The sequence below is a fragment of the Lissotriton helveticus genome, chromosome 6, assembly GCF_964261635.1.
Source record: "Lissotriton helveticus chromosome 6, aLisHel1.1, whole genome shotgun sequence".
NCBI lineage: Eukaryota > Metazoa > Chordata > Amphibia > Caudata > Salamandridae > Lissotriton > Lissotriton helveticus.
The window spans coordinates 1,490,945,052-1,490,972,453 of NC_136067.1; the positions used below are offsets into that span (position 1 = coordinate 1,490,945,052).

Here is a 27,402-nt window from a genome sequence, read left to right on the forward strand (position 1 = left end):
TTCAAGCAGGAAAATTGACTCTTACCCTGTTGAAGTAGTATAAAGCAGCTATATTTATTGTGCAGTGGGGCCCTCATAGTACTGACCCTGGGACCATTGCACCTGCTGTACCCTTGATAGCTATGCTCCTGACTGGATTTCACCCTATACATTCAAAGACATCCATGATGATCGACACTGTACGTTCATACGAAGACTGCCATTGTTATAATTTGGTGATGAATTCTGTCAATTGCTAGTGGTCAACAGGAAAGACAAATGGAGTTAACGGTGTACATTAACTGTTGAAAGTCCCTCGTAATACTCGGTAACGAGAACCATTAAAAGTAGATGAAGTGAAAGAAGTGTCTATAAAAAAGAATATATTTACAAATATTGCCTAATTCAATTTTCATTATCCAGGAGTGGTTTACTAAAATGTTTACCTTCCTAAGTGTTGGAGCTTTTATCCACGCAGTGCTAAGTCCATCTTCCTGCTTGTGAATTGTAAGTACAGTATTTTTTTTGTAATGAGATAAACATATACAACTGCTGTGTAATTCCTTTCCACAATATGGTAATTATTGTGGTTTCCAGAATTAGTACATGTCTGTTTTCAGATTTTTAAAACATTTCAAAAAGGCACACTTTTGCATCTTTTTAATAAAACATTTCATAAAGAGTGTTTTGTAGACCCATTTCCTTGCAAATTCCACTCACAACATTTTAAGTGTTTCTAAAACCAATATCATTTTAGATTTCCAAAACAGGTAGAAATGAAATATGTATATTCTCACAAGTATTATAGCCCTTCTAGAACAATTTCCTAATGTCTTGAGGGTTTGTAGATGCATGAACGTCCCTGATGAATGACGTCAGAAAAAATAGGAACTCCAAACATTAAATGAATCTCCAAACCATACGAAAGTCTGAGGTTAGACGCTGGAACTTATCTATATATATCAAAATGTGCTCACTGGAAGTAATCGAAACAATGAAAGTAAAATACAAAAATATAAAGATTCCTCTATTTTTTAGCACAGCATTCACTAACAATTTTAATGAAGTTGACCTTTGATTGGCGGCGTTGTTTTAGATGCTTGGATACAACTGAGTCGATAAAAGAACAAGGTCTCGAGAAAGGTTTCACACTACCTCTCATTTGAAATAAAAATAAAACCCTATTTTTTAATAATACAGAAACAAAACATTTTTAAAAGAAGGCAGTTCGGGGTCCAGATACATCAGGCTGTAAATTTCAATATGTGTGCAAAATTGAGTTTGCACAGGGTGTCGAATTACGAGTGGTGCGTTAACTATTGCATCTTCTCAGTTTTTTGGTGCACTGAACATCGCATCCACAGGTTATGCCTGATTCCCAGGGCAGAAACTGAGTTATAGGAGGTCATTATTATAGCATGTGGTTACTATCTCACTGCAGGGCATGAGCAGTAAATACCTCTTGAGTTCTACCAAATTCATAATCAGAGATAGGTCATTAGCCTTCATCTAAAAAAGTCAGTAATTCTCATGATACCATGCGACAGAAACAGAGAAGACAGAAACTTCAGATCAGGGTGATGATCAGGGCGATGATCAGGGTGATGATGATGGAAAGCGGAATAATATCAAGACGCCAGAGACAGTGTCCTTGAATGCAAACTCAGCAGGTATAGAAAGGACGGACATACAAAGCAACTCGGCCCAAAATCCATGCGGGGAGAAGGAGGGCAGTGATGATAGCGTGGATACAATACAGCGCATACTTCTCAATATGAGTAAGGAAATTAAATCCGGGTTTGAAGAGTCAAAAGCTTGTTTCGCGGAATCTAGGCAAAATCAATCGGAGATCCGGGCCATGTGTGAAAATTTGGAATCCAAAGTAGATGGACTTTCTGAAAGGACAGGATGCTTAGAGACAACGGTAGAAGACCTCAAAGCAAGGTTAGATCATGCCGAAATGAAAATGGTGACTATGAGAAGGGAGGGAGAAGCAGTAAAGGATAGAGTAGAGTCCTTGGAGAATTACTCAAGAAGGAATAACCTCAGGATTTTAAAAGTCCCGGAAGGAAAAGAGGGGAGTGAACTTAAAAAATACGTGGTGACCCTGCTTAAGGACACGCTGAAATTAGAGATGTCAGAAGCAGACTTGGAGACTGACATACAAAGAGTTCATCGAGATCCATTTCGTCTAAATCCAAATAGGTCCAAACCTAGGAAGATTCTAGTAAACTTCTTGACATATACTACCAAGGAAACGATTCTAACCCTAGCACTCAAAACTAAAACTCTGCAGACCTCAGATTTTTCCTTTGAAATAAGATCTGATCTATCTAAAACCACTTTGGATAGGCAGTGGGAGCTAGGTCAACGTATAGAAAAATTTAGAGCTTTGGGAGCTACTGCGCAGATGCGATTCCCTGCCTTCTTAAAAATTATGTTCAACAACAAAATGTATAATATCAAGACACCTCTTGAGGCTGACAAATTATTAGTTTCCATCAGCGAATTTTCCCACAATCCCAGATAATAAAGATACTCACATAAATAAATAAATAAATAGCAATGGTGTTCCCTGCACCAAAGGAAAAAAAATAAAATAAAAATAAAACAATGTCAGATATGAAAATAAAAATAATAAATAATAAATAAATAAAAAGAAAATATAAAAAAATATATATATTGTGTATAAATATATATATATATATAGATATGTGTATGTATGTATATATGTGTACACAAGGTTATAGATGTATCTATCAATATACACATATAGAAGGATTATGCACAATAGCCAAAATAAAATAAAAGGGGGAGGCACTTAGATCAGCACATAACACAAATAAAAAATATAAAGGAAAAAAAAAAGGGGGGGGGGGAATTAAATAGCCACAAAAAATAAAAAATAAAAAATAAAAATTATGGGGAAGTACCTTCCTCCTTCTACTCTTGTTCTTGCACATCTTCCAATATGGCCAAGGATCGACTGACTGACAGTCTAGATAAATTGGGCTCCAGGCAGGAGTATGTCGGGGGCGAAAACCTGGCCAGCCATCCGGCCAGAGTAAGTAGGGCGGGGTTTTCCAGGGGAGGGAGGGGGGTGGTAGTGGGGGTAAAAGCACAAAAAAGTCCTTAGAACCAAAACCTCAAAAACCGAAAACCTATCGATTCCAGGGTCTACAGTATAAGATTGGTCAAGATCCAAACCAAGGAAGGATGTATACTAGAAGGTCGAGTAAAGAGAATGTCAAAAACTATTAAAGGGGGAATGGGTAAAGAGAGGCAAGGGAAGGTTATAGAGAAATGAGAGACATTGATTTTCTCTCCTGGAACGTAAACGGACTGCGCGTACGAGGGAGAAGAAATATAATCATGCAGTACCTCAGAGACTCGCCCGCGCAGATCATAATGATCCAGGAGACACACTTAAATAAAAAAGAAATTTCAGATATTTAAAAAAAATTAAGATGGGTTGATAAATTCGTTACCACGGACCACAATGCCAGCATCCGTGGTTTAGCTACCATCTTTAAAAAAGGCGCTAGAGCCCAGATTGAAGATTTGAAGGCAGATCCAAACGGGAGATGGATAATAGTCAATGTCCAGTTAGATCTTAGGAGATTTACCCTAGTAGTTTATTACGGACCTAACCAAGATGACCCCTCTTATATAAACACAATACAAAATCACCTGATAACCATCACCAATCCAATAATATGGTCGGGTGATTTTAACTTAATATTAGATCCAAAGTTAGATAAATCCCACAGTTCTAGGGCAATAAGTCACACTAAATCAAGAGAAACATTATTGCGCTGTATGTCTAATTTGGGAGTTGAAGACTTCTGGAGACAGAGAGCTGGGAAAACATTGGGGGTCTCTTATCATAACCATAAGTATAGGCATAAATCCCGAATTGATTATGCCTTATTTAGCTTCTCTCTAAAAGACATGATAAGGAACATCACATATCTACCATCGCACTTATCGGATCACTCTGCTATCATTTTCTCGCTAACACTAGACCGCGAACACAGCTTTGCCTCTTGGTCCTTCGACCGTACTCTTCTATTAGAGGAAACGGAAAGAGATTATCTTATAACCGAGACCACTGCATTCTTAGAGTTGAATTTAGACTCGGCCCCATTGGTTAGTGTGTGGGAGACGTGGAAAGCGTATATTAGGGGATGCATCACCAATAGGGCATCTTACAGGAAAAAGAAGTACAGAGAGGAAATATGGTCGATAGAGCAAGATCTGGCAAAACTGGATTTAATAGATCAAGTACCTTCAACCAACTTAGATAAGAAAAAAGAGCTAAAGGACAAATTAGACACACTATTACAGGAGAGAATTAATAAACGTTGGCAGGCTAGTAAACTCTCCCACTTTGAATATGGTGAGTCAGCAGGAAAGCTATTAGCCTGGAAAATAAAAGCTGACCAGGTTAGGAAATATATAAAAGAAGTGAGAGTGGTTGGAGAATCAAATACTAGGAAAACTGATACAGAGATTGGCGAAGCCTTCAGCACCTTCTTTCATAAAATTTATACTGACGAAATAACTGATAATACTGACAACATCGAGGAAAGAAACAATTGGCTGGTAAAGATAGACCTTCCCGAGGAGCTAAAAGAGTACCAGAGCGAGAATCTAGACAGGGAGATAACCCAGGGGGAAGTCGAAAGTTCCATTAAGAAGCTAAAACAGGGAAAAGCCACAGGACCGGATGGGATTCCGGGTGAATTATATCGGGTCCTTATCTCCACACTTACCCCGATAATGACGAAGTTATTTAATGATATACTATTAAAAGGAGAGACACCACCTAGCTCCTGGGGAGAAGCAAACATTGCCTTAATCCTAAAACCAGGCAAAGATCCAACGGATTGTGGTTCATATCGTCCAATCTCGCTTCTAAACAATGACTATAAGATCTTTTCGTCAATTTTGGCTGCTCGTTTGGGAAGCGAGATTGGAGGTATCATACATCAGGACCAAAAGGGGTTTATTAGAGGCCGACAACTTGCTGACTTAACGTACGATCTAGTTGGAGCTATAGACATCGCCTCAACATTTGCTTTACCTCTTGCAATCATGACTCTCGATGCTACAAAAGCATTCGATAGAGTTAACTGGTCTTATTTACATGCTGCTATGGCAAAGTTTAAAATAGGTCCTAAATTCCGTAGAACGATAGGCCTATTGTACAAAAACCCTAAGGCTAGTTTGATAATAAACGGTACACGCACAAATCCCTTCCAAATTTCCAGAGGAACAAGACAGGGGTGCCCTCTTTCCCCCCTATTATTTAACATTTATCTGGAACCATTTGCTCACTCCATAAGAGAAAACCCTAACATCCCTCCCTTTTCGTTCTCAGGGTGGGAAAAGAAAGTCGGGATGTATGCTGATGACATTCTTATTTATACCACAGACCCGACACAGGCCTTCCCTGTCGTAATCCATAGCGCAGAGGAATTTGGAAAGCACTCAGGCTATGAAATTAACGCAGGGAAGACGGAGATAATGGCCTGGAACATCACCAATATTCAGCTTCCCTTAAAATCTTCAATGCGCTACCTGGGTATAAGAATCACCAAAGATCTTAACCTTTTGGCTCAGAACAACTTAGATCGCGTTTCACACGAAGCGAAAATATTGATGAAGTCCTGGTCATTCTTACCTCTCACCATCTATGGAAGGACCAGCTTAGTAAAAATGTCCATTCTCCCGAAATACACATTTCTCTTCAATACAATTCCTTTAATATTCGACACGAACCAACTAAAAACATCCCAACAAAACATAAATTCATTTGTTTGGTGTTACAAAACATCTAGGCTGGCGTGGAAGAAACTGAGAAGGAGAAGGGAAAAAGGAGGCCTTGCTCTACCAGACCTGGAATACTATGCGTGGGCCTTTCACCTGACCCACTCCAGGATGCTATTAAAGTCCCCATTAGACAACTCTAATGGCTACATGTTTAAAGCTATGCTATTGGGTTCAGACCTTCCATCGGACGGATTTTTATTTAAATTCGGGCATCAGAGGTTTTTAAAAAAAGTCAGACTGAAGACATTAGCCTGCCCCATAAAAGAATGGTCTCAAATTAAATCGAAGTTGGGGATTGCATACTTTTCTAACTATGCACCGATATGGGACTTTCCCGGGCTTTCATCGAATACCACACAGACGATAAAAACAGTCCTACAAGTAGCAGGAATTATACGATGGGGAGAATTAGTAGAAGATGGCTCTCTTATTGACTGGGAAATATTCTCAGACAAGGCAACCTCACCATTATCTTGGTTTGTCTATAGTCAGCTTTCAAGCTGGCTTCGTTCTCAAACAACTAAAAAAAACAAATTCGGAGGAGACAGTTTATTAGAGAGGAATATAATGGAAAAATCATACAAGGGAAAGGAGGTTGCTGCACATTACTGGAGCATCTTGGAAGAAAGAGAGGATGAGCTTAATCTTCCGACAAAGCTATGGGGTGAAGAGGGTGAACCCCAGGCAGAAGGGAAATGGATTGAGTCCTTTACGCTTCTTTACAATATGGTAATTATTGTGGTTTCCAGAATTAGTACATGTCTGTTTTCAGATTTTTAAAACATTTCAAAAAGGCACACTTTTGCATCTTTTTAATAAAACATTTCATAAAGAGTGTTTTGTAGACCCATTTCCTTGCAAATTCCACTCACAACATTTTAAGTGTTTCTAAAACCAATATCATTTTAGATTTCCAAAACAGGTAGAAATGAAATATGTATATTCTCACAAGTATTATAGCCCTTCTAGAACAATTTCCTAATGTCTTGAGGGTTTGTAGATGCATGAACGTCCCTGATGAATGACGTCAGAAAAAATAGGAACTCCAAACATTAAATGAATCTCCAAACCATACGAAAGTCTGAGGTTAGACGCTGGAACTTATCTATATATATCAAAATGTGCTCACTGGAAGTAATCGAAACAATGAAAGTAAAATACAAAAATATAAAGATTCCTCTATTTTTTAGCACAGCATTCACTAACAATTTTAATGAAGTTGACCTTTGATTGGCGGCGTTGTTTTAGATGCTTGGATACAACTGAGTCGATAAAAGAACAAGGTCTCGAGAAAGGTTTCACACTACCTCTCATTTGAAATAAAAATAAAACCCTATTTTTTAATAATACAGAAACAAAACATTTTTAAAAGAAGGCAGTTCGGGGTCCAGATACATCAGGCTGTAAATTTCAATATGTGTGCAAAATTGAGTTTGCACAGGGTGTCGAATTACGAGTGGTGCGTTAACTATTGCATCTTCTCAGTTTTTTGGTGCACTGAACATCGCATCCACAGGTTATGCCTGATTCCCAGGGCAGAAACTGAGTTATAGGAGGTCATTATTATAGCATGTGGTTACTATCTCACTGCAGGGCATGAGCAGTAAATACCTCTTGAGTTCTACCAAATTCATAATCAGAGATAGGTCATTAGCCTTCATCTAAAAAAGTCAGTAATTCTCATGATACCATGCGACAGAAACAGAGAAGACAGAAACTTCAGATCAGGGTGATGATCAGGGCGATGATCAGGGTGATGATGATGGAAAGCGGAATAATATCAAGACGCCAGAGACAGTGTCCTTGAATGCAAACTCAGCAGGTATAGAAAGGACGGACATACAAAGCAACTCGGCCCAAAATCCATGCGGGGAGAAGGAGGGCAGTGATGATAGCGTGGATACAATACAGCGCATACTTCTCAATATGAGTAAGGAAATTAAATCCGGGTTTGAAGAGTCAAAAGCTTGTTTCGCGGAATCTAGGCAAAATCAATCGGAGATCCGGGCCATGTGTGAAAATTTGGAATCCAAAGTAGATGGACTTTCTGAAAGGACAGGATGCTTAGAGACAACGGTAGAAGACCTCAAAGCAAGGTTAGATCATGCCGAAATGAAAATGGTGACTATGAGAAGGGAGGGAGAAGCAGTAAAGGATAGAGTAGAGTCCTTGGAGAATTACTCAAGAAGGAATAACCTCAGGATTTTAAAAGTCCCGGAAGGAAAAGAGGGGAGTGAACTTAAAAAATACATGGTGACCCTGCTTAAGGACACGCTGAAATTAGAGATGTCAGAAGCAGACTTGGAGACTGACATACAAAGAGTTCATCGAGATCCATTTCGTCTAAATCCAAATAGGTCCAAACCTAGGAAGATTCTAGTAAACTTCTTGACATATACTACCAAGGAAACGATTCTAACCCTAGCACTCAAAACTAAAACTCTGCAGACCTCAGATTTTTCCTTTGAAATAAGATCTGATCTATCTAAAACCACTTTGGATAGGCAGTGGGAGCTAGGTCAACGTATAGAAAAATTTAGAGCTTTGGGAGCTACTGCGCAGATGCGATTCCCTGCCTTCTTAAAAATTATGTTCAACAACAAAATGTATAATATCAAGACACCTCTTGAGGCTGACGAATTATTAGTTTCCATCAGCGAATTTTCCCACAATCCCAGATAATAAAGATACTCACATAAATAAATAAATAAATAGCAATGGTGTTCCCTGCACCAAAGGAAAAAAAATAAAATAAAAATAAAACAATGTCAGATATGAAAATAAAAATAATAAATAATAAATAAATAAAAAGAAAATATAAAAAAATATATATATTGTGTATAAATATATATATATATATAGATATGTGTATGTATGTATATATGTGTACACAAGGTTATAGATGTATCTATCAATATACACATATAGAAGGATTATGCACAATAGCCAAAATAAAATAAAAGGGGGAGGCACTTAGATCAGCACATAACACAAAAAAAAAATATAAAGGAAAAAAAAAGGGGGGGGGGAATTAAATAGCCACAAAAAAATAAAAAATAAAAAATAAAAATTAAGGGGAAGTACCTTCCTCCTTCTACTCTTGTTCTTGCACATCTTCCAATATGGCCAAGGATCGACTGACTGACAGTCTAGATAAATTGGGCTCCAGGCAGGAGTATGTCGGGGGCGAAAACCTGGCCAGCCATCCGGCCAGAGTAAGTAGGGCGGGGTTTTCCAGGGGAGGGAGGGGGGTGGTAGTGGGGGTAAAAGCACAAAAAAGTCCTTAGAACCAAAACCTCAAAAACCGAAAACCTATCGATTCCAGGGTCTACAGTATAAGATTGGTCAAGATCCAAACCAAGGAAGGATGTATACTAGAAGGTCGAGTAAAGAGAATGTCAAAAACTATTAAATGGGTAAAGAGAGGCAAGGGAAGGTTATAGAGAAATGAGAGACATTGATTTTCTCTCCTGGAACGTAAACGAACTGCGCGTACGAGGGAGAAGAAATATAATCATGCAGTACCTCAGAGACTCGCCCGCGCAGATCATAATGATCCAGGAGACACACTTAAATAAAAAAGAAATTTCAGATATTTTTAAAAAATTAAGATGGGTTGATAAATTCGTTACCACGGACCACAATGCCAGCATCCGTGGTTTAGCTATCATCTTTAAAAAAGGCGCTAGAGCCCAGATTGAAGATTTGAAGGCAGATCCAAACGGGAGATGGATAATAGTCAATGTCCAGTTAGATCTTAGGAGATTTACCCTAGTAGTTTATTACGGACCTAACCAAGATGACCCCTCTTATATAAACACAATACAAAATCACCTGATAACCATCACCAATCCAATAATATGGTCGGGTGATTTTAACTTAATATTAGATCCAAAGTTAGATAAATCCCACAGTTCTAGGGCAATAAGTCACACTAAATCAAGAGAAACATTATTGCGCTGTATGTCTAATTTGGGAGTTGAAGACTTCTGGAGACAGAGAGCTGGGAAAACATTGGGGGTCTCTTATCATAACCATAAGTATAGGCATAAATCCCGAATTGATTATGCCTTATTTAGCTTCTCTCTAAAAGACATGATAAGGAACATCACATATCTACCATCGCACTTATCGGATCACTCTGCTATCATTTTCTCGCTAACACTAGACCGCGAACACAGCTTTGCCTCTTGGTCCTTCGACCGTACTCTTCTATTAGAGGAAACGGAAAGAGATTATCTTATAACCGAGACCACTGCATTCTTAGAGTTGAATTTAGACTCGGCCCCATTGGTTAGTGTGTGGGAGACGTGGAAAGCGTATATTAGGGGATGCATCACCAATAGGGCATCTTACAGGAAAAAGAAGTACAGAGAGGAAATATGGTCGATAGAGCAAGATCTGGCAAAACTGGATTTAATAGATCAAGTACCTTCAACCAACTTAGATAAGAAAAAAGAGCTAAAGGACAAATTAGACACACTATTACAGGAGAGAATTAATAAACGTTGGCAGGCTAGTAAACTCTCCCACTTTGAATATGGTGAGTCAGCAGGAAAGCTATTAGCCTGGAAAATAAAAGCTGACCAGGTTAGGAAATATATAAAAGAAGTGAGAGTGGTTGGAGAATCAAATACTAGGAAAACTGATACAGAGATTGGCGAAGCCTTCAGCACCTTCTTTCATAAAATTTATACTGACGAAATAACTGATAATACTGACAACATCGAGGAAAGAAACAATTGGCTGGTAAAGATAGACCTTCCCGAGCTAAAAGAGTACCAGAGCGAGAATCTAGACAGGGAGATAACCCAGGGGGAAGTCGAAAGTTCCATTAAGAAGCTAAAACAGGGAAAAGCCACAGGACCGGATGGGATTCCGGGTGAATTATATCGGGTCCTTATCTCCACACTTACCCCGATAATGACGAAGTTATTTAATGATATACTATTAAAAGGAGAGACACCACCTAGCTCCTGGGGAGAAGCAAACATTGCCTTAATCCTAAAACCAGGCAAAGATCCAACGGATTGTGGTTCATATCGTCCAATCTCGCTTCTAAACAATGACTATAAGATCTTTTCGTCAATTTTGGCTGCTCGTTTGGGAAGCGAGATTGGAGGTATCATACATCAGGACCAAAAGGGGTTTATTAGAGGCCGACAACTTGCTGACTTAACATACGATCTAGTTGGAGCTATAGACATCGCCTCAACATTTGCTTTACCTCTTGCAATCATGACTCTCGATGCTACAAAAGCATTCGATAGAGTTAACTGGTCTTATTTACATGCTGCTATGGCAAAGTTTAAAATAGGTCCTAAATTCCGTAGAACGATAGGCCTATTGTACAAAAACCCTAAGGCTAGTTTGATAATAAACGGTACACGCACAAATCCCTTCCAAATTTCCAGAGGAACAAGACAGGGGTGCCCTCTTTCCCCCCTATTATTTAACATTTATCTGGAACCATTTGCTCACTCCATAAGAGAAAACCCTAACATCCCTCCCTTTTCGTTCTCAGGGTGGGAAAAGAAAGTCGGGATGTATGCTGATGACATTCTTATTTATACCACAGACCCGACACAGGCCTTCCCTGTCGTAATCCATAGCGCAGAGGAATTTGGAAAGCACTCAGGCTATGAAATTAACGCAGGGAAGACGGAGATAATGGCCTGGAACATCACCAATATTCAGCTTCCCTTAAAATCTTCAATGCGCTACCTGGGTATAAGAATCACCAAAGATCTTAACCTTTTGGCTCAGAACAACTTAGATCGCGTTTCACACGAAGCGAAAATATTGATGAAGTCCTGGTCATTCTTACCTCTCACCATCTATGGAAGGACCAGCTTAGTAAAAATGTCCATTCTCCCGAAATACACATTTCTCTTCAATACAATTCCTTTAATATTCGACACGAACCAACTAAAAACATCCCAACAAAACATAAATTCATTTGTTTGGTGTTACAAAACATCTAGGCTGGCGTGGAAGAAACTGAGAAGGAGAAGGGAAAAATGAGGCCTTGCTCTACCAGACCTGGAATACTATGCGTGGGCCTTTCACCTGACCCACTCCAGGATGCTATTAAAGTCCCCATTAGACAACTCTAATGGCTACATGTTTAAAGCTATGCTATTGGGTTCAGACCTTCCATCGGACGGATTTTTATTTAAATTCGGGCATCAGAGGTTTTTAAAAAAAGTCAGACTGAAGACATTAGCCTGCCCCATAAAAGAATGGTCTCAAATTAAATCGAAGTTGGGGATTGCATACTTTTCTAACTATGCACCGATATGGGACTTTCCCGGGCTTTCATCGAATACCACACAGACGATAAAAACAGTCCTACAAGTAGCAGGAATTATACGATGGGGAGAATTAGTAGAAGATGGCTCTCTTATTGACTGGGAAATATTCTCAGACAAGGCAACCTCACCATTATCTTGGTTTGTCTATAGTCAGCTTTCAAGCTGGCTTCGTTCTCAAACAACTAAAAAAAACAAATTCGGAGGAGACAGTTTATTAGAGAGGAATATAATGGAAAAATCATACAAGGGAAAGGAGGTTGCTGCACATTACTGGAGCATCTTGGAAGAAAGAGAGGATGAGCTTAATCTTCCGACAAAGCTATGGGGTGAAGAGGGTGAACCCCAGGCAGAAGGGAAATGGATTGAGTCCTTTACGCTTCTTTACAATATGGTAATTATTGTGGTTTCCAGAATTAGTACATGTCTGTTTTCAGATTTTTAAAACATTTCAAAAAGGCACACTTTTGCATCTTTTTAATAAAACATTTCATAAAGAGTGTTTTGTAGACCCATTTCCTTGCAAATTCCACTCACAACATTTTAAGTGTTTCTAAAACCAATATCATTTTAGATTTCCAAAACAGGTAGAAATGAAATATGTATATTCTCACAAGTATTATAGCCCTTCTAGAACAATTTCCTAATGTCTTGAGGGTTTGTAGATGCATGAACGTCCCTGATGAATGACGTCAGAAAAAATAGGAACTCCAAACATTAAATGAATCTCCAAACCATACGAAAGTCTGAGGTTAGACGCTGGAACTTATCTATATATATCAAAATGTGCTCACTGGAAGTAATCGAAACAATGAAAGTAAAATACAAAAATATAAAGATTCCTCTATTTTTTAGCACAGCATTCACTAACAATTTTAATGAAGTTGACCTTTGATTGGCGGCGTTGTTTTAGATGCTTGGATACAACTGAGTCGATAAAAGAACAAGGTCTCGAGAAAGGTTTCACACTACCTCTCATTTGAAATAAAAATAAAACCCTATTTTTTAATAATACAGAAACAAAACATTTTTAAAAGAAGGCAGTTCGGGGTCCAGATACATCAGGCTGTAAATTTCAATATGTGTGCAAAATTGAGTTTGCACAGGGTGTCGAATTACGAGTGGTGCGTTAACTATTGCATCTTCTCAGTTTTTTGGTGCACTGAACATCGCATCCACAGGTTATGCCTGATTCCCAGGGCAGAAACTGAGTTATAGGAGGTCATTATTATAGCATGTGGTTACTATCTCACTGCAGGGCATGAGCAGTAAATACCTCTTGAGTTTTACCAAATTCATAATCAGAGATAGGTCATTAGCCTTCATCTAAAAAAGTCAGTAATTCTCATGATACCATGCAACTGGAGGGCAGTTTAAAAAAAAAAATCTTCCCTTTCTCACCTAATCAAAATTCCTCTGAGAATCAGTCTTATCCCTAACTCCTTAACCTTTACTCATAATCCATACCCCTTACACCATGGGACTAACTCATTGCTCTCTTATCTTTGACCTTATGCTTACCCCAACCCCATCTTACTTACAATGAAATGTTAAATAATGAGATGGTCTACAAAGAATTTGTAGTCCACAAGAAAATGCCCACTGGCAAAATGCAAGGCAGCGAAATTAATGCAAGCGAATGATATGTACCCAATCCCAGTTGGTGAATACCCAACATGAATAGATCACAGATGTGAGCTAAAACTAAAACAATTACTTAGTGCCTGATTTAGGGTTTGGAGGATCAGTAACTCCAACACAAAAATGGAGGATATCCCGCCCGTATTATTACAAATGCCACAAGATAAATACACTTTTAATACGGTGGGCAGGATATCCCTCCATAGTCTTTGCCTCACTCTTTCTTACCTATGTGTAGCACCTACATTTTCGTCTCTGATTTATCCTCCTTTTTAAATGTATCTATGTCTAATCTCTGATTTTATAGAGCACGCCACTGGTTTGCAGATGGATTCAGTGGTGTAACGTAGGCCCCTGCTGTCCTGTGGTGCGGGGGGCCCTACCTTCCAGGGCCCCCCTTCAGTCTAGGGTCAATTGATATCTGTGAGAAATGGGAGACTCGCAGCCCCTTATCAGAGTCTTCAGGGGTCTCATCATTTTGCCTTACACCACTGGCTAGATCAAACTTTGCAAGTCACATACATGTGACAGGACAGGAGGATGAACATTATGAAAATCTGCTATTTACAGCACTCAAGATCTAAGATAATAACATTCACTACATAAGGTACTTGTTATAGTTATTACAAAACATACCAGAAGAGGCTTCCAGTCGCTCCAGTCTGCTGATTAGCCAATCCAAAGAGCCGGAAAACTGCGCACAGTTTTTGCGATTGCCTCTAATTAGGGCAGCTGCAAGGAATAAGAAGCATTTAAAATGAAATGTATTTTTTCAATTGATGTACACCATTAGACTGTTATCATTGTATTCATTTAATGTGTAATAATCAGCAGGGAATGGAAATCTCTCTGCAATGTACCAAAGCCAAAGACAGGGCTAGGGTGCAATGTAAAGAATTGTACAACGGCTTCAGGCTTATTGCTGCACTTTCACTGTCATCGATTATTGTCCATAATCAGCCGTAGCCGTTGCAGGTAAGAGCGGTGAGGCCAGCTGGGGGGATTTCGAGAGATGACCACAAGGGAAAAAAATAATAAATGTTCCCTTCTGGTCGTCTCGTCTCGACCCCGGCCCCACCGCTCTTACCTGCAGCGGCCACGGCTGCCATAGATTTAACATTTACTTTGAACCAGTGGCTTAGCAAGCGGGGGCAGGCTGCCCGGGCAGCACAAGTTTTGAGGGCGGCGAAACTCAGTGCCCCAACCCCCTTAACACTCCGCCCCATCCCCCCCCCCTCCTACCTGCTCTTCAGACGGCCACCCCGGCAAACTCAGGGGCGGTCGCAGGTCTAACTACCATGGGCCTCATTTATGAAAAGTGACGCATCGCTGCGTGAAAACAGCGATGCGTCACTTTTCACTGCGCCCTCCTTGCGAGACCAATGATGCGTCATATTTACAGTATGACGCATCATGGCGCAAGAAGTTACAGATACATCAGTATTTCTGACGTATCTGTATGGCGCAAAAGTGACGCATTGCTGGAGTGTATCACAAAAGTGACGCAACTCCAGCAATGGGCCTGCGTCAGTCTTACGCCTGCTGTGAGGCAGGCGTAAGAAATTGACGCATTTGTGTCATAGAAGTGGCGCAGTGAAATCTTATAGATTTCACTGCGTCACTTCTATGACCCTGTCTTGCATCAGAACGCCCCCCCTGCATACATTATACCTGGCGTAGGTATAATGTAGCGCAGGGGTTTACAAAGTGACGCATCTACCTAGATGCGTCACTTTGTAAATATGGCGCAACAAGGCGCATTTTTTACACCACTGGTGCGTCACAAAAAGTGACGCACCAGCGGCGTAAAAGTGACGCACAGCCTCATAAATGAGGCCCCATATGTTTTACTGAGAAATGCTTTCCCATTGGTGCACGTAACTCCACCGAGTTATAAACTCCTGCCATTGATTTACTATTTTGAGGTTTGTGTTATGCTAATCAGAGCAACAGGGGCAGTTCTACGGAAATGCATATTCGGTGGGCCCCACAGTGCCAAGCAAGGGGGGGCCGTTTCCCAGCAGGTAGCGCCGGTTGCCCCCCTGCTTGGGGGCAGAGCAGGTGAAAAGTATCGTTTTTATTTAGTCTTTGGTGTCTCAAATAATTCACGATTTGAACAATCAGAGATCTTGATCCCTCTCTATTTCTTCAGGGTGGCAGTTTTTTTGAGAATGAGGCCCTGGTTACAAAATTCGGCACAAACGCCTGCTTTTGCAGGGGTAGGAATTATGAATTGGAATGAGGTTTCTGCACCCAGTAATTACCAGGTGCAATACAATCTGCACCCACAATTCAATTTCGGCTGGTCAAACCTACCGAATTAAACTGAGGAAAATGTCTCGGTAAAAAAGACAGGGGATGCGGATTTCGTGCATAAAGACTCAACATCTGTACGATATTCTCCACTTGAAAGGAGAAAACTAATGATTGGAGGAAACTGTCACACCTGATAAATTAAGGAGCCTGTGGTATCGGCTTTTATTCTCGTCAATTATTATCTATTAACACTCCAGGGCCATTCTAATCCCGCTTGAGGATTTTTTTTCCGTTGACATAAATCAGCCATAGGATATCGTTATACCATTACACGTTGGAGACAAACTAATTAAAAGGTGGCGTTATCAAACGCACGATAGGAGGCAACAGGGACGTACAGAGGAACGCACTGCGTCCTTTAAAATGGAGGAACGGCTGCTGCTGTAATTTCAGACCAGAGTTAAAGATCAGTCAGGGCCTACTTGAAAAGCTTTTCAATAGCAGAAGTGTTTATAGTACCGAGGGAGAAAGGTCAAAGGAAAAAAAAACTCTGCAGAAATAATAACCGTCTCCTGAGGTAGGGAAATGATTCACCGAGAGGAGTTCCACGAAGGCCTCATTTCAAGGAATCCGCGGCGGCTGCAGGTCACATCACCGCGGGCTCGGGAACTGCGCAATCTCCTCGTGAGGAACGGCGCGCGCCTCGGGCGATGCTATGAAGGCGGGGGAGGGGGGGGGGGAGAATGCGCTGAGTTGTGACTGGGAGCGCGAGCTGTCATAACGGAATCACCCATCTACCTTTAATATCGGCCCCTTTACATATTGCTGTCATACCTACAGGCAGACTTGTTTTAATGCCACACAGCACGCACTGTGCGTTCCTGTATCGCATAGCTTTGCATTTAGGTGTGTCTTGTGTTTTTTCGCTCAGGCCGGGGTTAATTCTGACCCCAGACCCCTGTGCAAAAATCTGGTTTGCTCAGGGATCCCATCAGAATTACAAGTTCTGCGAATGTTATCGCAACTGGTAACGAGCCAGTGGTTAATTTGTAAAAACAGAATACGTGCCAGGCCCCTGCAGTAGGGCACTGCAGCTTGCGCCACCCTTTGCGCTCACCCATTGCGCCTGCAAGGGCTGCCAATAACAGTACCAACACAACCACAAACCATTAAACTCCTACAAGTGTGAGAATTCAGACTATTCCAGGCCCCTCAAAGGTATAATAATCGCTTGGGTGGCAGCTGTTAGCCATTTTAATGCACATTCTGCTAATCTCTACATAATACCGTGACATCATCATGTGGCAGGCTGTCATCAGTGGAGGAAGTGACAATTAAGGGCAGGTGCTGAACACCAGAAACCACGGGCTCAAATTAAGCACTGTATTGGGGCAACTAGAGCCAAACTTCGGGGTGGGGGTCTAATACTTCTAGCAACAGGGCAGGACAAGCATTTCCAAAAGTTTGGTCAGAGCTATCCTCATAGGCAATATGAGAAAAACAAGTGATACTGTGCAATTTAATCGTATTGGACAACCTTGACATAATGAGCATGTTTTTTAGATCTGACACTGCATCTAGGCTACTCTCAGTGATCTTTGAAAAACAGATTGAGTGCACTGACAACAAAAAATGAGCTTCTGTACTTTTGCAGAGCAGTTAAGACATGTTTTCACACAGCAATTTCAAGACAACACCCTTTTTACAAATTCCCTGATTCCTACTGTGCAGGACAATTTGTTTATGAATTAATTATAATTGCAAGACCAGAACTATGCTTTTGCCCCATGACTGAAGGTACAATTTACTTACTTTGTGTATAAATGTTCTTTTTTGGATTAATGGTCTCTGAGCGGTAAGGCCATTGGAGGGTTGAGTGCTGTTTTCCCATACCTTTAGTCCAAACACCTGTGCAGCTAATTTGGAGTAAATTCTGCTCTCTCTAGTGGCATTTGAAGATAACATTTAGTTTATCCAAATGGACGCTGCAAAATATTCATGGGTGAGACTGCCCTGGCAGACAGGTCTAAAATATTTTTTGGCTTAGTGGCAGTAACAATTTTGCAAGTGGAGCCCTCTTGCACTGATTTTCTGGGTCCTGCACTATTTTTTTTCAAAAGACTGTTCCAGAGCAAGAGAGAAAACACAAAAGAGAAAAGGAGAAAAATGAAAAAATGATGACAAATGGAGAAAGCGAAAAACGAAAAAATAGCCTGCAAGATAACAGGCAAGAGGGCCTGGTGGTGGATGAAAGTGGAACACAGTAGAATCACATCTAGACAGTCTTGGTATTCGTCTCTCCCGAGATTTGAAATTGCCGGGCACTGGCTCCTGAGCAAAACTTTGGGCCCCAGCTTTTATTATATTACGAATTAAGGACTGTTTTGTGAGTTAACATACATTAAGCTGATGTAAGTAACTAGTAAGTCACACGTTTAATTCCCCAAATATCATTCCTTCTTTCGCAGTTGTGTGCCAATGAGTTGGTAAAATTACTGCATGTAAATGCACTGCCACACACCTGTGCCACACTAAAAAAATCCAATGGGTATTTTTAGCCTGCACATTGAGCAGTTTCCATATATGTAAGCATATTGAGCCACATACAGACAGAAATGCGCCAGTCTGTTATTGAGGAGCTGGTAAAACATGTTGACTTGTAGGCAGTCTCATGGGCAGAGGTAGCAGTCTCAGTGACAGAGGTCTAGATAACGACAGATACAAAGTTATTTTCTTTTAGAAGATTTGTCCGGTTCTACGTCCCTGTAGACATGGTCAGAATCAAATGCAAGGGAGAGGTCTAATAATAGGTGTGCTGGTACTCCATTTGAATCCATTGCAGAGTTTAAATCATCCCATGTGGAAGTCAGTGCTGCTTTTGTACCACAGCCAATCCAGAATAAATAAAACACCCCCCGAATGAACCATTATGGTGAATGGAAAGCCAGGAATGGCTGACGGTGTCACACAGTACATTGGGTAATTATGTACAAATGTGTCATTTTCAGCCTAATTTATTTGCACCAATCAAAGATTTAGCAGCGAAGTGGTGAAAGTGCCAATATTCCATGTCATGTGTAGAAGTTAGAATTCAAGTGATAACTGTCAAACTCCTCTAAAACACTGAAGTTTGCTAAACATGGACTCCCTACCACAGTGACAGCTCCAAGGGGCTATAAGGCCAATGCTATAGCATCACCTACAACCTTTGGTCACGCTGTGTAGTAGAAGCAACTGAACATGTCTAAACTGAGATGAACAGAAAAAATCAATGCTGGAGCCTGTGTTCCCATGCAGAGCTAAAGCTTTGGGGCGCTTTCACAAGCCCAAGCCTCTCAGCTGAAATATCGTTGGTACTTGAGTCCAAGTGTCCTACAGAAGCTGTTGCCGGTGTGCACAGCCTCAGATAGCTCTCCACTGTGGTACCTGCCTCTACAGAGCACTGCCCTCATGCAGGCCAATGGGTCCAAACACTGATCAATGTCATAGCGTCAGCAGCAGCAAAAACACCAGGTCTCTATGCAGGCCAAGGGGGCCCAGGTGAAGGATTAAAAAGTACCTGTGGAGCCAGTGTTACTTCTCCCACCCACAACTCACCATTGGCTTAAAGTTCCTACATTATTCCCTCACCAGCTCACTGCTCTGTCGTATTGCTTCACCTTTAGCTTGTTGTGCCTGCAGACTTTGCCTGCTTTCTCCTCCAGTACCAAATAAATACTCATTCCCAGCTTATCATCACAGCCTGAGATTGATCCTCAATCCCTCAACATCCCCCACAAGTCTCAGAACTGGCTTCCCTCCTTTAGCTATCCTACATCTTCAGTTCACTCTCCCCTCCTGCACCAGCCAATTAGTTGCAGATGGAACTGACTAGGTACCTAGTTCTATGGAAAGAACAGGTATTCTGTAGGTGCCTTTGTAGAATTATGTCTATTAATTTACAATTGGGTAATTTTTAGGTCTCACCTGCAAGACATAATATATAAAACAAGGGGCTTTCCCAATGCTTGTTCTCTGTGCAGCATAAGAGGTATGCTCATGTAAGTGCTGGATGACTGTGAAAAGTGTGAGTGAATGCAACATGTGTTGTGCGAGTGTAGGGTGAAAGGTGTGCCGATGTGAGTGCATGGCGAACTACATGAGTACAAGGTGAGGGAAGGGCCCATGGTAGTGCTGGGTGAGAGGAGTGCGTACAGAGTGAGAGGAATGAGTGCAAGGTGGGTGGTGTGAGTGGTGCAAATGCAGGGTCAGTGGTGTGCCTGTTTGTGTGTTGGTTCACCTGTATGCCTGTGTGAGTGCAGGGTGAGCAGCGAGAGGGAAAGCTGAGCTGTTGGAGTGCCTGATTAGCACATGGTATGAGAAGTTAGTGCAGGGTGGTGGTGTGCCCTGTGAGTTTTGGTAGACTATTGTGCCTGTGTGCAAGTAGCGTGAGCTGCATGAGTGCTGGGTAAATGGAGTGCCTGTGCGAGTGCAGTCATAGCAGTGTGCCCATGTGAGTGCAGGGTGGCAGAAGGGAGTGTAGGGTGAGTGGTGTGAGTCCAGGGTGAGTGTTATGCCTGTTTGAGTGGTGTGAGTGCAGGGTGAGTGGTGTGCCCATGTGAGTGAAGGGTGACCGATGTGAGTGACTGGATTGCCTCTATAAGTGCAGGATGAGTGATGTATCCTTGTGAAAGTAGGTAGGTGAGAGGAGTGGGTGCAGGGTGAGTGATGTGAGTGCAGGATGAGTGATGTGTCCATTTGAGTTTGGGTGTGGGTGAATGTTCAGGGGGGGAGAATGAATGCATGGTGACTGATATGCTTGTTTGAGACTGAGTGCAGCGTGAGTGGTGAAAAAACAGGGTGAGCAGTAACTGTGACAGGTGAGTGAATCGTCATGTGAATGCAGACTGCGTGGTATGCTTTTGTGAGTGCAGGGTAAATGACATGTGCAAGGTGAATGGCTTGAGTTTATGGTGAGTGTTGTAAGCACAGTGCGACCGCTATGAGTGCAGGGTGAGTGTTGAGACTGCATGGTGAGAGTGACAGGTGAATGGAGTGTATTGTGAGTGCAGACTCAGCAGTGTGCTCCTTTGGGTGCAGAGTAAGAGGAGAGTGAATGGCGTGAGTGTGTGGTGAGTGGTGTAAGTACTGTGTGCCTTCTGTGAGTGCAACATAAGTGGTGAGACCTCTGGGTGAGCGGTTTGCTTGTGTGAGTGTAGGGTGAGAGGAGGTTAAATGGTATGAGTGCATGGTGAGCGGTGTATGTGCAATGTGATCGTTGTGAGTGCAAGATGAGTGTTGAGAATAATGGATGAGTTGTCTAAATGCAGGATTCATACACAGACACCAATATGTAACTCAGCATGTTGTCCATGGTGGCGTGTGGGGTCTCAGATATAATTTAAACCATTTCTATCATGGAATCAATCAGGGATGGAAGGTGGAGGAAATAAATGATTTGTGGGTCCTGTGACAAGCTTTCAGATTCTTGGATTGCCTTAATATATGATAAATGTGGGATTCTTGTAAAGCGCACTGTTACTCTACCCGAGTGTCCTGGCGCTGTAGACCGCTGGGGAACCCGTCCTGGTTTTCCCTGTGAGATGGTCCCTTTCTGGGTATCTCCAGGGTGAAACCAGGCATCCCCGGCGTCTGTGGGGGGCCGTTGTAGAGATGAGGCAAGCTTAATGCCCAGAGTGTTCCCTGGTTAGAGTAGGCACTGAGGCGAGAATTATCGAGTCCGTTGACCCTGGTCCAAGACCCTGCCGCATCGGGAATTGAACCCTGGTCCCGGGCCGTTCTCTGCTTACAGGTCTGCCGCCTCTAACCAGTGACCCACACCACTCCACTCCTCAATGTGCCTTGAAATTGTATAGGATGTGGCATAACTGTCAAGAGCAGGTTCAAGTCTCGGCGTCAGCTCAACATCCCGTGAATCTGTGCAAATCACTTAATCTCCCTGTGCTTACAAAAATGAATGTGTCCTTGTATAATGTAACTGATGCTCATGTAAAGTGCCTCAATACCTTTGGGTCAAGTTCCTGCTATATAAACCTGCAATAAAAACAAAGCCTACCGTTACTCTTTAGGAAATGCATTCTCACACTGTAGCAGAAAAAGTAATCTGCAGATGTATGAAATAGTAGAGACGCAGGAGCTGCAGGAACCAGTTAAAAAACAACTAAGCCTTGTTAACAAGTAAATGGGCTTTTAAAGACATGAAATTCTCAGATGAGGCTGAGATGAGGTGCCGGCCACTGTCCAGCCTGCCCACAGCAGCTTTGTGGTGCATGTGTCTGAGAAGCTGCTTTAGCCTGGGTTAAGACAGGGAGGAGGCTAACACCCTTTCAGCACTATGGGAGTTGCACACCTGCCTAGTAATTACTGCATGCAATACAGTTTGCATAGCTTGTTAAATTTCTGCAGATAAAACTTGATAGACGTTATCAGGGAAAACTGATGTAATTACCAGAACATACATATTTTGGTGCAGTAAACCCCAAAACTGTATGGTATTCCTATTGTAGGAAATAGGTTTATTGATTGAGGGGATGACACCATACTTGAGCAGCAATCACAATTCTTTGTCAGGGTGAAACCCAAGCAAATCCCAAATTAACCTGTGCTTAACCCTCTAGTAGCTCGTCACAAAGCAGGCACAGTCAACTTACAGACAATATGTAAACTATTTCTGCAGCACGCAAACAGAACAAAGTGAAAACGAAACACAAGAAAAATCCCGCAAGAAAATAGAAAAATAGAGTAAAATTTAGTACATTATTTACCCAGAAAAAGACAAAAATTCAATTAGTAGAACCTGAGATGTGCAATTTTAAAATGTAGGTAAAAATAGTGCCTAAAATCACAAAGTGGCAACTGTGGTTATTTGGTCACGCTAGAGCAGAACAGAGTTAGAAGGTTAGGCCGACTGTGATGGAGCACATGTTGGCTACAGGGACCAAGTTATGTCCACTGAACAAAGTACCTTAAATCGTGGTGGCGGAGCATTGCGAGGACCAGTGTTGAGAGCGCGTTGCACACGGTGATTCAGGGCTGTGATGTGCAGTTTTACATTGAGGATGGTTTGCGCAACAGTGGATCTGAGAAGCTTCAGAGCTGCAATGTGAGGTCATGCATTCCGGATGTGTCATGCAGAAGCTGTTCCAGGGTGCTGAGTGGCTGCGATGCTTGATCCTGCATCCAAGATGCGTCATGCAGTGGCAGTTCCAAGGAGTTGTGAGGTCTTGCATCGGAGATGCATCGCGCAACGGTGGTTCTGATGCAAAGCGTGCAAGGTGATGTGTTGTGCTGCAATCGTTCTGTTTTGTACCACAGCTGGGTTGGCAAAGCACCTTAAAGGCCACTTTCAACGTTCCGGGACTGGGGGGGCACCACTTGGAAGGCAATACTTACAGTAAAAAGTGTTCAAGTGCTGTGTTCAAAGTGGTTGTAGCCTGTCTGTCCATGAGGATCTGGTCAGACGGCCAACTAACTAGCCTCTGCAGGCACTCTGGTGGTTGTGGGGTTAAGGTGCATGTCCAGTTCTGTTCACTCAAGCATCAGGGCAGCCGAGTAGCAGTCTTTCTTGTAGCAGAGCAGCACAACTGTCCGTCTGAGTCTTCAACAGACCTAGAGGTGAACTGTAGAGTTGGGTCTGAGGGTCCAATATTTATACTTGGTGCTAGTTTGAAGTAGAAGGTGGTGCTTGAGGTTTCTATCCCACAGGTGTTTGCAATTTCTTGCCTCCCAGCCCTGGCCTCCGCTTGTCTGGAGGCACTAAAGACTAGGGCTGAGGCAGAGACTTTGTGATGTGTGAGTGTGGTGTCTGACAGCTCCTCCCCCGTACCAGGTCAGAGATGACCCATTCTGCCAATACCTATTTCCCTTTGTCTCACCATCTGGGAACAATACCCAAAAACCAATGCCAGCTAATCCTAGTCATGTGATCCAGGATACAGGTTGCAGACACCAAATGGTTGGGGCAAGAACATATCAACTTTTTAAAATGTCTCTTTCAAAATTGAGCCTTAAAATCCAACTTTACCATTAAAGAAGGTTTTAAATTACAATTTAGTTACAGACCAAATTTGGTATTCCAACAACTGAAATGTGTCACTTCTTAAATGTAATAAGGTAACCCAGTGTTATCATATGGGAGAGGCACACCTTGCAGTAGTAAAAAACACATTTAAGAATGTTTTACTACCAGGACATAAAAAGGTTAAATCTTTAGTTTACTTGTAAGTCTTTTGCAAAATAGTATACCATATACACAGGGCCTTTAAATTCCATTGCTCTACCTCTTATTACCACTTTGAAAGCTCCTCACTTCCCACTTGTGTTACTCTATCAACCACATGTTGCAGGTCTTGTTACAGGAGAGAGACATCTAGTCCCACTTTATCAACTTTTTTTAAAGCCATCTTTGAGGATTGGATTGGCAGTGATTGTTGTTATGGTGCTTGGCATGTATTTATCTAGTTTCCAGTCCTCTTCCGGCACAGGAGATCTTCCACCAGCGTGAGACTGGGTAGCCCCCCAACTGAGCAGTTTTGAATCATGATCGGGCATTTGGTTCCATGAGCCTCTAGGTTGCTCTCAGGTAGTTTGCTAATTACAGAGACCAAGTTTCAGGGAGGGGGCTGATGAAAAGAGCGCACAACTCTGCAAATTCAAAGAGCACTGGTGTTCCACACGGTCACTGTCCAGGAAGAGATATGGATCCTGAGGCAGGTTCAAATGCCTGGCATGTTTAGTAAGCATCTCCTGCCCTCTTCAGGGAAAAACGTTCCTGTGTCTCACCCAAATGGCCCATCACAATTTGTTAGACCACTTCCATATCGAAGGGAAGTAACACTATGCTGTATAGATAGTCCCATGTCTTCACAACTGTCTCCATGCAAAGCATTCAGGAGGACCAAAGCCAATGTAGGATAGTCCAACTAGCTACAGCTCATGCTGTCCCCCACTCAGGGCCAGACTACATGAATACTTACAGCCCTTTAGGGCCGTGTGCAGGATTATTTATTATCATTGGTTCCTCCTCCCAGCCCAAAGTCATGACATCCAGGCCAAGCAGCCCCTAGTCTCTATGACCCCCTTTCCTCTTTGTCAGTGAAGGAAGGAGAAAAAGTGTCCTACTCACAGTGATGTAAGAGGTATAATCATTAAGGTACTTTCAACAGCCGTCCGCCAATCAATTACACCTCCTTACATACAATGCACCAGGTATTGATTCATGCAGGGGGGTGTGTCATGGGGGACCAGTCTGCTAAGTCCACACGGATAGCACCTTTCCAAGTCACACAGAGGGGTAAATAGAATGAGTAGCCAAGCCTTGCACCTCAGAGACCCTGACTGCTATCAGGTGTCTCCTCTCGGGGTCATCCAGCTCAAAGAGCACTTGCTTTGCTTCAGATGTAGCACTCCGGTAGCATGGGTCAGCACCAAAAGGCTTCTTTCATTGTGGACTTCAGTCATGGTAAGCTGCTGGAGACTTGTAAGCCCTTCACTGGCACCATTTCTTCACCATGTTTTTTTTTACTGATGTGGGCGCTGAGACCTCAGCCACATAGGCAAGAAGCGATTGGGCCCCCATCAATAGACTGTTTGTCCAATGGCATCAAATGCCACCATCCTCTGACAGATATCTCAGCTGCCTAATGTCTCCCCATGCCACTTCCCTCACCTCGGGCAACGCTGTGTACTGTGGTTGGTTTAAATCTGATTGAAAATAAAATGGGAGTCTTATCTCTTCACCCTGAGAAAATTCCTCAGTTCAATGCTACCGTCATATTACAACATGCTCATAATAAGATACCGTAACTCAGTACAGGCCAGGAGCTCCATCAGACTGTGTATGCCATTATGGCTGCTCCGACATACCCCTGTGTTACCATCTTGATTAAAGAACAGACCTTTATTTACCCTCTATCAGAAAAAAAGAAGTAGAAAGGGACACATTAAAATAAATAATAAGCTTTGCCATTGTTTCTGGCCGCTCTACAATTGTTTAGATGTTAGTGTTTCATTTATTAATATTTGAAAAAATTCCCATTAGATTTCTTAGGATTAGGCCTTTTAGATGCAATATCTCATATTTCTCTAAGTCAGCCCTTAATTAAATTCAAACTTTACACTCGCCTGATGGGCCAAATTATGCTTCTGGCCAGCGGGTAGCTCAAAGCCTCCCCAAACAACTGGCTCAATTGGAGGACATTACGCATGTTACTGGGAGAGGGAGAAGGTGGAGGCTGAATGTAAACAAGTTAATTACATTCACACTGGCTGACAAGCCAGGGCATGCCCTTCCCAGAGAGACAATTAGGGAGCAGCCAGACTCCTGTCTTTATTCTCTCCCCTTGCAGTTTGAGTTGGAAGAAACCTGTTTTGCAGTGGCAGTGAGGAACAGGCTTAAATCTCTCAGGGAGGTGTCACTAATGACCTCCTGAAGTTGGTATGTTCAAATCTCTGAGGATGCTTAGCAGGAGAGCCAGCACAGGGGCAGAGCTGCCACTTTCTGGAACCCACACACCCCACTTAACCTTTTCGACGCTGATGACGGAACCGCTCCGTCATCAGCTGCGGTGGCGCTGTGCTGATGACAGAGCGGTTCCGTCATGGCCCGCCCGACGCGCCTGCGCGGCGCTGATTTTGCGCCTGCGCGGCGCGTTCTATTGAGCGGGCGGGGCCATGACGGAACCGCTCCATCATCAGCACAGCTCACCCGAGGCTGGTGACGGAGCGGTTCCGTCACAAGCGTGTGAGCGCCGCGTGGCCCCCCGCCCCCTTAGCGCTGCGGCGGAATAGCCGCCGCAGCGAAGGTGTTAAAAACCCCAGCACACGGCAAAAAGTTCAAAACAATGTGATTAACATCGAACATAACCCATGCTTCTGCAGACTCTGTCTTGTCCCCCTATTCGCAACTGAGTCGATATGGGACTGAGCACCTAGTTAATATGAATGAACCTGAACTTGGAGAAAAAACATCCCTGCAACACTATTCAAGAAAGTAATACTTGAAACCCTCCAAGCCTCATCTAAAAGGGTAACATATGACATTACACACAGATCATCTATCTTTCTAAATCATTTCCTCTACCTACCAAAATGAATCGCTCCCCTGCGAGCAGGAAGGGTATCACACACAAAAAATATCAAACAGTTAACTAAATATTCATAGGAATGATGTATGCAACCGGCAATAACCAACAAGAACGTTCTACTGAAAAAAGGCTGAATATGCTGAATCAATTCTAGTGAAATTATGCTCAGTATATAAATGTAATTACATAGAGCCAGAACTATAACAACAAAGCATGTAGAACATTATATGAAAAAGCATTATATTTACAATTTCATGGGATGCCAGCTCCATGGGCAGGATTGCAGTATCAGTTTG

The 27,402-nt window shown here is 42.2% G+C and overlaps 1 protein-coding gene across 1 annotated transcript in view; it reads right to left on the bottom strand.

The window, feature by feature from the left end:
• The window catches only part of RYR2 (ryanodine receptor 2), a 3,071,198-nt gene that overhangs the window by 2,701,388 nt on the left and 342,408 nt on the right, over positions 1-27,402 (bottom strand). Inside the window, exon 13 of the mRNA XM_078648003.1 lies at positions 14,403-14,498. Coding sequence (XP_078504129.1) covers positions 14,403-14,498 — 96 coding nt within the window. The remainder of the gene's footprint in view (positions 1-14,402; positions 14,499-27,402) is intronic.